The sequence below is a fragment of the Bicyclus anynana genome, chromosome 11, assembly GCF_947172395.1.
Source record: "Bicyclus anynana chromosome 11, ilBicAnyn1.1, whole genome shotgun sequence".
Taxonomy (NCBI): Eukaryota; Metazoa; Arthropoda; class Insecta; order Lepidoptera; family Nymphalidae; genus Bicyclus; species Bicyclus anynana.
The window spans coordinates 15,267,806-15,280,198 of record NC_069093.1 but is presented as its reverse complement, the minus strand read 5'-3'; the positions used below and the strand labels follow the sequence as shown (position 1 = coordinate 15,280,198).

At 35.5% G+C, this 12,393-nt stretch overlaps 1 protein-coding gene across 1 annotated transcript in view; it reads left to right on the top strand.

The window, feature by feature from the left end:
* Nucleotides 1-10,821, top strand: part of LOC112043770 (uncharacterized) — a 130,560-nt gene extending 119,739 nt beyond the window's left edge. Inside the window, exons 10-12 of the mRNA XM_052884272.1 lie at nucleotides 649-861; nucleotides 1,949-2,201; nucleotides 4,799-10,821. Coding sequence (XP_052740232.1) covers nucleotides 649-861; nucleotides 1,949-2,201; nucleotides 4,799-6,022 — 1,690 coding nt within the window. The 3' untranslated portion in view covers nucleotides 6,023-10,821. The remainder of the gene's footprint in view (nucleotides 1-648; nucleotides 862-1,948; nucleotides 2,202-4,798) is intronic.
* The last annotated feature ends 1,572 nt before the right edge of the window (nucleotides 10,822-12,393 follow it).

Below are 12,393 nucleotides of genomic sequence, written 5' to 3'. Positions count from 1 at the left end.
TTGCCTATAAACGAGTACTTCCAAATGCTACGATATTCGCATTATTATCTTCTTTGCTTCTTCCATTCTCAAAAATACATTCATACATTTTTACGGTTATACGTTGTATATACATACGGTTTATAGTAAGTACTCTTGACTCGGTCTTTATTGAATATCTTGGATTTGATCCAAGAATCCAATGTCCTTGAAGAACAGCCTTGGCCTTCCTTATTCAACTTAACCATTCACACTTGCCTTATAAGTCCCTCTTGCTAGTCTCCTTCCATTTATCCTCTCTAAGTGCCGAAAGAAGACCTTTCTAGATTTTAGTCACTAAATAGGTACATCTTTTATACACTTACGGCCTTATTTTAAACCTCAAATTTCTTCAAAGTAAAGTGAACTTTAAACAATAGTGATTAGGTCCAATTAAATTAAATTAATAGAGGTTTAAGCCTAAATTCATAAAGGAGGAGATCATCAATATGGCGCGTTTTTTCTTATTTTTAATGCTTGTTACCTCACGACTTCGTCATTTATTAACTGGTTTTGAAAATGCTTCCAGATTGGCCCCATTTAATTAAAAATTGGTTTAGTAATTTTGTGTTTTAAATCAAAATAACTGAAATACATCTTTGAAGTCGGTCCTATTTTTATTCTCAACAGTTTCCGCATAAACCGCATAGAATCCCCCATCGTACCCTGGACTGGAGACTGCGGGGAATCCCTCACTCTGTACGACGCGCCGCGGCCAGATGATGCCAAGATCATAAAGACCTTCTGCGACACCTTCAGCAGACCCATGGAGAAGCACGACTTCGTCTCCACCGGCAACGCCATGTTTGTTAGATTTGAGAGCAAAACTGGCAGTTACAGCGGGTGAGTAAACTTCTCTCAGTAGTCTTTCTTCTTCACCTAACCATCATCATGCTATGAGCGGGTATGACAACTATCAAGCAGCTGAAATACAAACTCATAGGCCATAGCCTTGGATTACTATCTTCAATTTAAACGTGGCATATTAGACGGAAGATATATACAGAGCCAAATAAAAATGAGCTTGGAATGAAACCCAAAGTCTTTTGTTTACACAGCAAAGCGTACCGCGAAGGTGTTGCTTTAAAAGGGTTTTGAAAAATCTCTCCTTAGTTGTGTTCTATAAATCAAACTTCTAACAGAACAAAATAGCTTAGCGTGCACCCAAATAAAATTTATTTCTGATTCCACTAAGGAAATATAGCTACGTTTTCTTTCTTTATTTCCCTTGTTACGAGTATTATCTGCGATCTAATAATTCCTATTAATGATCTGTCAAATCCACATCGCGTGCTAACGTTCCGAAATACAAGGGGAAAGTAAGAAGTTAATGGGGAAGCAACAAAAGCCGTTATATAGGGTAGAACATGACTGTAATAATGTTACTGGGAGAATTTAACGTTGAGTGGGTAAATCTGAGAAGGGTGGAAATATCTATGGTATACTTACTAAATAATTGCGAGTACTATCAATCATAAAGTAAAACGACTGAGTAAATAATGGTTAAAGCTGAAACAATGCTAAAATTATGAATCCAGAAACTAAATGGATGCTATATATCTATTGATCTACGGAGTATAGAAAGCTAAATGTATAGTGTACTGGTTCCGATTGACTAACTTATTCATCCACAACTGAGCTTAGAAAGCTGTCTTTGTACTTACCTGTTCTGACTGACTGACTGACTGTTTCATTAAATCACAGGAAAAAACTGCTGTAACTATGAAAAAAGGGTTAAACTATTTCGCCCTTAAGTTAAGGTTTGAACAGTTATCATCAAAATCAATCCATAATCTCAAAGAAAGACATAATAAAATTTTAAACTCATGGGGCCTTTTCTATTACGTCAAGGATAAAATCACCACAAAATACTAGGAACCTCAAACAAGGCTAAATATAGACCAAAAAGTAAAACAAGTCCACCTTTCAGGTCATCATTATACTACTGGGCGCATTACGACTTCTTCAACAACACAAGATTCGGGGAACCAGTACCCAATACAGCCTGCGACGAGGTCATAGCGTCTTGGAAGCAGAGAGCCGGGCGTTTGAGGTCTCCCCTGAACACCCTGGTATATAAGCAAGCTCCACCAGGAGAAGATGTCCACTGCTTGTACAGATTCGTGACAGACAAACGGATTTACGCGAGGGTCATTTTGACCATCATGAGTGTCAATTTTAAGGTGAGTAAATTGAGTGCTAATGTAGTTTTGACCACCACTCGAATTGGAGTTATAATGTCTAACCCATGCCATGATAACGAGATCATCATCATTAACATTATAACCCATACGGCTTACGGCTCACTGCTGAGCTCAAGTCTCCTCTCAGAATGAGGCTAGTCCACCACGCTGGCCCAATGCGGATTGGCAAACTTCACACACGCAGAGACATCAGAAAATTCTCTGGTATGCAGTTTTCCTCACGGTGTTTTTCCTTCACCGTTTGAGACACTTGATTTTAAATTTCTTTAAATACACCCAACTGAAAAGTTGGAGGTGCATGACCCGGACCGGATTCGAACCCACACCCTCCGAAATCGGAGACAAAGGTCCGTGGCAATAACGAAATATCAAGTGTTAGTTATCGTAAGCGGATAATTTATAGGCACAATTTTGCTTTACTGAGGAATATTTAGTTTCACACACCACTATCTTAAAATAATTCCATTTTAAGAAGACATTTTCTGATATTATCCAGTGATCTCATTATTATATCACGAAATTTTAATAAATTAATGTCTTATAACGCGAATAAAATGGAAAAATATGAAAAAGTAATTTTGTACCATAATAAAAATACTATATGAATTCCTCAGTGTACGAGTTTACTCGGTTTTGTATTTCTTTACAAACGTAAATAATTACTTGGAGAAGAGTTGAGGTTCAATTAAATTATACAAACGATTATTATGCTGAATAAAAGTTCCATTAAAATTTTACCAACACACAAATTTTAAATTCGCGCAATAAAAAAGTTTTTAAACTTTAACACAGTTGGGAAAGGTTGCTGAACAAATTATTTCAAGTTTAATAGCATTCTCCATTTTTGTAAAAGATATTAAAAAGGTTATGAACTCTGTTTATGAGTTTATTATAACTATATACTAATAAACTCTGTTCGTTTTTTCACTTATTCATTAGTCGTGAAATGAGGATATATACACAATATAAAAATGATTACGCAGAATACCTAGAAGTAGTAGGTGTGTTTAATTATACTATAACTGGAGTTCATTTTAATTTATATTTAAATTAAAAATATTACTTTTGTTGCTATTTTAATGAATAGAATAGGTACCTGTAGTTCTAAAAATATAGGGAATGAAATTGGAGAACCATTTTTCCAACCAATTAGGGATTTTAATGATTCCACAAATGTCCCGTGATCAAAGACGTATGCACCAATTAAGGTAGACTTCCGGTCTAGGCGACCGCGACCTGCGACCGCGACCGAGTCCCACGACCCACTAGTTAGTATGAATTTATATGGAGCACTAAACAAAGGCGGTCGCGCGACGCGGTCTCAGGCTTTGTTTAGTGTTCCATATAAATTCATACTAGCAGTGGATCGTGCGACCCTTACGCGGTCGCAGGTCGCCAAGTTCGGAATGTTGTAACTACATCTAGTTACTTGTACATATGTTTTCTGTGATTTAGTAACAAAATAAAATTGTTGAATGAAGGTTTTGAATAACTCTGATTTGAGAGGCTTTTTACTTTAACACTGTCAATTACTCAGACATAAAATAAGATTATAAGCTTTAAAAGATTGAATAAAAATTATACTACCTACTACGTTTTCGATTTACATAAACACGAGTATTAGACTACAGGCCCGTGGCAGAAATTGGTGGTTCATTTGAACCACCAGGATTTTAAGCATAAAATGAAACTTTGTACATTTTGGTCATATATTTTTGTACTGCATTCTTACCATCGATAGATCCATCGATGGTGAGAATGCCATACGAAAATATATGAGTATGATCGAAACGTATGAGTACTACTTCAACTTGTGATTTTAAACTTTACCTGCATTCGTTTGGACAGCTTACACGTGATGGCATAATGATAGTTCAAATGATCCATCAATTTTTTCCGCGGGCTTGTAGTCTACGAGTAGGTAGGGAAATATGTAACAGGAAACTTTTATTATATTGTATTGACGTGTTCTCATTCAAGTATTCTGTTGTTGAGAATATATAAGCATTACAAGGCACCGCGGGGAACTATTTAATATGCAAATGGAAATGAAAGTTTATTACTGCATTTTGTTTCAACGTAAAATTTTAACGTAAAATGCGATACCCAATGTTACGTTAAATTGCCTATAAAATCTACCTTCAACGTAATAGTAGGCCGTTATTGTATTATGGCTTTAACTTCGTGGGTTTTGCACATTATAAATGGAGACATTTACCTTGCTAAAGACAAAGACAACGGTATAACCGTAGGGTGAAAACTGTGATTTTGCGGAGTAACGATTTCGTTGCTCGGTTATTATACGTTATTCCTTACATACAATTTATCAAGATGTGAATCCGTAGATGAACAATTTTAAATATTTGTTCCATGTTATCTTATAATATATGACTGAAATTCCGTTACCCTTCAAGTAGGTGAAAAGACCATGTTAGTAATGCATACGATTATATTAATACAGATAATAACTATGACCTTTCGATGTTTACTCTACCCCTATTCCATTGAGCTTAAAAGTATTGAGACTTATAATGATTTTCCATTTCAAAGTTTTCTAACCTTGTTTTTGTTTTCAGGAACATCCGTACACACCAGTCACATGCCAAAACTGCTACGAAGATAGAGCTGATAAGTTGATAATATGGGAACCCTTCCAAGGCGGAACACTTTTAAACGTATCGTTGGGCATTACCACTACACCTTTGCCATTGCATCTAGCGGTACAAAGGTCTCTCGGATCTTGTCTGTGTGCTAAGCATGCTAATACCGTAAGCCGAGCACGACCATATAGAGTAGTATCTTCAGGGGAAACGTTAAACTTGCAGCTTATAGTCGATAGTGCTCATGCAGCGGCATCTTACTTCAAAAATCCATCGCCACTTTTTGAAGCTAGATACGAATTTGTGCATGGCCCTCTATGTGGACCACCAGTTCTCGCAGCGGCGTTAGACGGTGAAATAGTTTATCCTCACTTAGAAGCGTTAGGGTACACTGAACCCCCAAAAAGAATCCAATGTATCTGGGATTTAGAAATTGAGGAGAAGAGAGACATTTGGCTACATTTTGACAGTATCAAATTTGCATCACGCCATTGCGAAGATGGAAACATACAAATTTATTTACCTGGACGAGTTGAGCCTTATTTATCGGTCTGTGGAGAAAATGTTTCCTTAGCTCGAGAGTTACCAATTTTATCAGCTGGCGAATTAGGGTTTGAGACTATAGATGACCCATTATTAATGGAAAAGGACAAAACAAGATCTATCAGAATAGTTTTCATCGGAAGCGCTTCTCCTGCACGCGCAACATTCAAAATCGCATGGACTGGTCTGTATCACTTACCCAAAAATTCTGATGGTACATTAATGACATCACGATTAATTGAAGGTGGTTCTGCCATTACAAATTCCGGTCATGGGTGCGATTTCATTTGTCCTGGTGAAGAAGCACTTTGCATTCCTGCAAGACTTATTTGTAATGGTGTCATCAACTGTCCGAATATAACTTCAAGTGAGAGAAAGTTTTCGACTGCGGAGGAAAAACGTGCAAGAGAAGCTTACTCTGAGGACAGTTTGCGTCGACTTGGATATTTAGATTTGTTGGGTGGTATTGCTCTAGGTCAGCTTCATGATGAGGCACCAGAATTGTGTGCTGGAGCAAGGAGTGCAAGAGGTAGTGAATGGTTAGCTCCCGCGTTGGGAGCTGCTTTGGCTATTGCCATTGGAGTGTGTGCTTTAGGGGCAGCTTGGCGCCTTTGCTGCCGCAAGCGATCTCCGGACGAAGAATCCCTGGATTACTGACACGCGGCCCGCGGTGCACCGCATGCGCCGCCAACTCTGCACTCTAGATCATCTTCAAGAGATCTTCACTTGGATTGGAGTCTGCATTGACAGACGCTTTACTGAGCGCCCGAGCCCTCATTTGTTAAATTCTAACGGACTTATGATCATAAAAATCGAATATATTGGATACATGCACGAACGTATTGGTAATTTTTGTAAGATGATTTTTATTGACTTAACTACTATTTTATACTTTGTTATTAGCAATAAAATCTTCATTAAATACTTGGATTTTTGCTACTTTAAATCGAAGGCGGTTCATTTCTTTTTAATTTTTTGTATGATATTAATTTATGCTGAAAGTTAATCTTTGTTCGTTTTTGCTACAAATAATTTACTACGATTGAACCGTCTACTCAAATAGTATTGCACTAGTACATATATTATCACAATATGATTGCAAATTTACCTACTAGCTGAAATAATTGTTCCTTTTACAAGCTTAGCATTCTTACTCACTTCAACACCCATCTTCATATTCTCATCTATCTATCCTATTCTTTATTTCATCTTCTATTTGTATGAGGGTTTAATCTAAGGCGTTCAAAAGTGTTGTTTTGTAATTAGTGTATATAGGTACTCTTACATAGTTATCCCTACATTTAAAGGATGCTTCAACGGAAAAATCATAGGTTAGTGACAAGGTGATAGTAGTCATATATTTTAAGTGTTTATCAGAATGAATGATGATAAATTTTAGTGGAACGTGCACTGTTGCAATATCTTCTAAAATAACATATTTTGGGACAACGCTCGGCTGCTCTGACCCTTTTACGATTTTTTGTGTGATTATTGCAGCAGTGTGCGGCAACTAACTTTAGCTTTAGGTATTAATTTCTATTGTTCTCCAACAAAGTTTACTGCCACCAACCAAAAAACATATAAGTGCTCTATTTATTGTGTGTATATATATTTTCAAGGTCATTGTTGAACTCTAAATCATCACTGCCCTCAATAGAAGCAATCTATTTAGTCAGACTATTCTAGTTTGACAAATCATTCAGATGAATTTGTCTTGATATTATAATAATATAAGTCAATTTTGTCACCATAACTCAGTTACTTTTAAACTAATCCCCAATACATAAATAAACACGTCACGCTGTCGGTCACAATCATTACTACTAGAACCTGATAGTCATCTTTACTCTTAAAAAACTCTACCTTTTTGTTATTAAAAAGCAGGTCAGACCCAAGAATACTTGTGTTTATAATAAAATATTTTGTGATGACTGTTGCAATAAATAAGAGAGACGACATAAATTTAAATTTAATGTGAAATAAATACGAATATGAAATTAAGTTAAGATATAATGTAAAATCTGAGGTTACAAAACATTAAGGCACTCTATATTTTTAAAGAAAGTCATAATGGAAATCGCATTCCGAATAACTATTGCTTCTTTCAAAAAAGTTTTAAAGGAAATGCTTTCAGATGAAAAGATGAGAGTGGAAAAAAAGGAACCCTTTGAATGCCAACCAGAGCCACCGCGCGGTTTCGCAAAGTTGCACAATAAAAACTGCAGGTGAACTCCCGTTCACTTCAAACTTACGAGTTACGGATGGAACCGTTCCTAGTTCAGACTTAAAATTGTAAAAGTTGGGAGTTGCTAGTGAAAGAACTTTCTCCTTAACATTAAATTCTGTTCTAGGAGCAAATCAAATTGTTGCTGTATCGGTAGATATACTGAGGATGAAACACACTAATAACACTAGTCTTAACAATAATAAAACAGTGACAGACACTAAGTAAAATCCAAACATTTTATCATTCTAACTGTTAAAGCATCACAACATTAACATCTGGATCTCGCGAGGCGTATTATTAGTATGATACTGGTCATAAAAATGCAATGATTTAGCCCTCATTCGCACAAGAGTTTTTTTAACGAACGATAAAAAAGCGTTCAAATATACCATAAAATAAATGAAGGTCTATTTCCGACGCCCAAAATTGAAAATGCAACACTGCTCGAAAAAAAGCTCCGTGTTTTAAAAACGCTGTCGTGTGAATATATACTTGGGAATGGATTTGCTGTATTTGAACGCATTTTTAACGTCCGTTATTTAAAAAGACTTTCATGTGGATAAGGGCTTAAAGTCTCATTTCATAGTAAACAAACTAGCACGAAGAAAATAGTCACAAAACTCTACAGTGGCTATAGCGAGTACTTCAAGCAATACAAGAACTTTATAGCTACTGTACAGTTAGTTTCAACTGTTCGTGCTATAAAGATTGTTATTGATACATTGTAAATAATTGTAGTTATAATTAAGTATACCTAAGTAGCATCAAATTCAAGTCTGTTTATTATCATTTTCACTGCCATTTTTTTTCTCTAGTATGTAAAATTGTTTACATTCCCCAAATACTATATTATTACTATAATATTTTTATTATATAGAGCATAAGTTATTATTATTTTATAGTTGTGACATAGGTAACCATTTTAGATGTCCTCAAAAATGTTGATTTATTTCGACCTTTTCACACGTAGCGATTTTAACGCGCCTATGAAAGCATCCTCGCGCGTCAAATTTTGCAACTTCTTTAGGACAACATTAACATGAATGATACTTTATTTTTTTACTTAATATTCAATCACATAACATTAACTTTGTAAACCGAATATAAAAACCATTTACTGTATTATAATATTGGAAGTAATTTTAATCAACGAGGTCGATAATTACTATTTTATTTTCCAAGATCCGAAATATATGCCAGTATTTATTCTCACTTAAAGCTCTGTTATCTCTGAAATTTTTAAAAAGTCAATAATCAATTCAGTTTTGTTTCATGGCAGTTGGATTTATGAAAAAAAAAAGTATAATTCATACTAAGCGGAGGTCATTTAGATGCGTGTATAAACTGTGTCGTGTGGAAAAGCACTTATTGATATTTTATTTTCGCAGTTACTTGTTTTTTTTTTGTATTTGTTATGATTAATTTAATATCAATAAATATAAGTGTTGTAACTTTTTGCACTGTTTATATCACTGCCTTTTGTAATGTAGAGTTTAAAGTAACAAAATTGGCGTTTCACAAAAGTTCTGTAACACGAAGTTTATTTTTAGGAATATCTTTCATCTATCTGCTGAGACCTTTAAAAAATGTTTTTTTTTATTCCAAATTAAAGGACTGTTGTTTAATATTTACTCTGTGACTGGAAAAGGAATAACACGATTATATATCTCCTTCCGGAATATAATTTGTTCTTCGATTTTCCTCATCCTTTGATAAAATGCCGATTTCTGTCTCATAAATAAATGTCTCAAAAGAAGTTTCGTTACTCTTTTTGATATCATCACGAGGAAATATTTTTTTGCGTTTTCATTACGTTTCGTATTTGATATACAAGGAATAGCATAAATGTTATCAATTTATTTATCTGACGCGAAATCTTCTATGTTTTTACATAGCTACCTGCTCATGACAAACTTTTTGAAGTTACGGGCGTCCAATTATTTCTCCTTGGGTCTTTTTGGAATTGAATACACTATTATTATTGTAAAATGATAATAAATCAAGCGAAGCAGCACTTTAGAGATCGATGATTGGAATCGGAATAAAAATATTAAAATATTTTTAAAAAGTACATCTATATTTAATATTATAAAGCTGAAGAGTTTGTATGTTTGTTTGAACGGGCTTATCTCAGAAACTACTGGTCCGATTTGAAAAATTCTTTCAGTGTCAGATAAACACGGGAACAGAAACCACGCGGGTAAAACAGCGCGACGTCAGCTAGTTATATAATAAAATCATCAATAAGTAATGTGACTTCTTGATTATTTTATTATCGCTGAAGATTTCTTAAAAAAAATCATTTTTTTGTTACTTTAAACTCCAATGTAAGCTCAATAATGTTAGTAAATGATTTTCTTATCTGTATCAGTAATGAAAATGAAATTATGAAGATATCGAAGCATTATAATGTCATAGTAAAATGAACCTAAACCTTTATAAAACTAAATTTTGTCTGTGCTTCTCCGACCTATCATATATACCAAGCGATCCGTTTGTGAAATAAATATCTGTATCAATATCATATCGCTAAAGTTATTATGTCTATTTGATCGTCATTCATCATCATTATCAGCCGATGGACGTCCACTGCTGGACATAGGCCTCTTGCATAAACCTCCAAGCATAACGATCTCGAGCCGTCAGCATCCAGCGGTTTCCTGCAATCTGCTTGATGTCCTCGGTCCACCTAGTCAGGAGTCGACCAACACTGCGCTTTCCGGCGCAGGGTCGTCAATCCAGCACTTTGAGACCCTAACGTCCATCGGCTCTTTGTATTATGTGGCCTGCCCATTGCCACTTCAGCTTCGCGACTCGCTGAGCTATGTTAGTGACTTTGGTTCGTTTGCGGATCTCCTCATTTCTGATTCGATAACGCATAGAATCTCCAAGCATAGCTCGCTCCATCGTCCGCTGAGTGACTTTGAGCCTTAATAAGGCCCACAGTTAACAACATTATGGATAAAGGACCTATTTGATCATAGTCTGCAAATTACATTTATGTAAAGGTATACGCCTACTTGTCATCGGTTAAAAATTAATATTATTTACATTACTCTTACTGGATTTAAAGACAAAACGCACATTCCTATTAGTTACCAATGTAAATGCAATATTGTTAAACATTTTGCTTTGTAATTATTATTATTATTATTTTGTGAAACTCAGTTATTGTGTTAGAATTATTCGAGAATTGAAAGTGTTAACAAAATAAATATATTTTGTACAATTTGTATTTTTAATTCATTAGAATTTGGTTTCACTCCCCCTTTCTACTACACGACTTCGTACCGGAACGCTAAATCGTTTGGCGGTACTTCTTTGCTGGTATGGTGGTAACTAGCTACGGCCGAAGCCTCCCACCAGCCAGACCTGGACCAATTAAGAACACTTCAATCGACCTAGCTGGGGATTGAACCCAGGACCTCCGTCTTGTAAGTCTATTATGCATACTAATGCGCCTCGGATGCCGTCAAAACTAAGCAAACTAAGCTTTTGCAGTTTTGGCAATTGAACCTACGACCTTGGATGCAGAAGGCGAATTGACTACCATCTGTGCCACTCAGCCTATAAATAACATAATGATGCTACTTATTTGGGCCGTATAGTAAAACTTTTGAAATATGCTACGTAAGTTAGATTAAAATAGTTTTTAGTTATTTACTCTTTCTCGCGAAAGCTCAGGAATCAAACCGTATCATATGTAGATTCGTAAAGTCCTTTTCATGAAAGAAGTCCCGCGGCTAAAACCTGAACTAAATTTGACAGCCCCTTACACAAATGACAATAAGACCGTCATTATTATTATAGGACTCAAAAGTTATTACAAATATTAGAAAACGAATGTCGAACAAAGGTTTCACAACACTTGTCAGGACAACTTAATTAACAAATCAAACTGCAACCAAAATAAGACCCTAGAATGGCAGAGAATGAATGGTGTCACGTTTTTGGGAACGATGTTTTTAGGGTTAAAAGTACCTTTGACTGTTAACAAACACTCCCCTTTTCCACTCAAGTCACTCTCCCCGCCTATCCCAAGTAGTCCATTTAAGAATTACATAACCAAAGATGTGGACAGCTCGAACGTCACGAGTTTCCAATAATACACTGTAATCTTTGGCCACGAGCACACTGAAGCCAACACGAGATCGAGCGACGTCATATCTGTCACAGACTACTATTTCCTACACTATTTATTAAAAACATGTAAATTTAAAAGCGGCCAACGCGGCGATAACATTATCAAATAACAATGAGCTTATTCATTAGGACATTAGCGCTGCGTCGGGCGGACTTCTTTCATGAAAAGGACTTTACGAATCTACATAGATTTGTCAAGTAATTATTATCAAGAACCCCTTATCCGCATACCTAATATTCAATGTGGGGCGAGCCGCAATGCCTTTCTGACGAGGGTATGGCATGCCTCTAATAGCTGTACCAACTGAAATTTACCTTGAAAAGTTACTAACGTATGTTTGATTACAAGAAAACTATTTAATTACTAGTAGAACCTCGCGGTTTCACCGGCATAATTCCCATTAACATGGGAATACGGGGATAAAATATTTGTATAACCTATGTAAATCCCTGATAATGTAGCTTCCTATTAGTGAATGAATTTTTATAATCGGTCCAGTAGTTTTGGAGTTCATGCGTTACATACAAAAATACAAATTTACTTTATACAAGTGTAGATTAGGATGCTTACAACTTCATCTTTCTTAATACGTAGTTAATTAAAAATGAAGTTAGCCCACCATATCAAGTCAAAAACCATTAGCCCACCATATCAAGT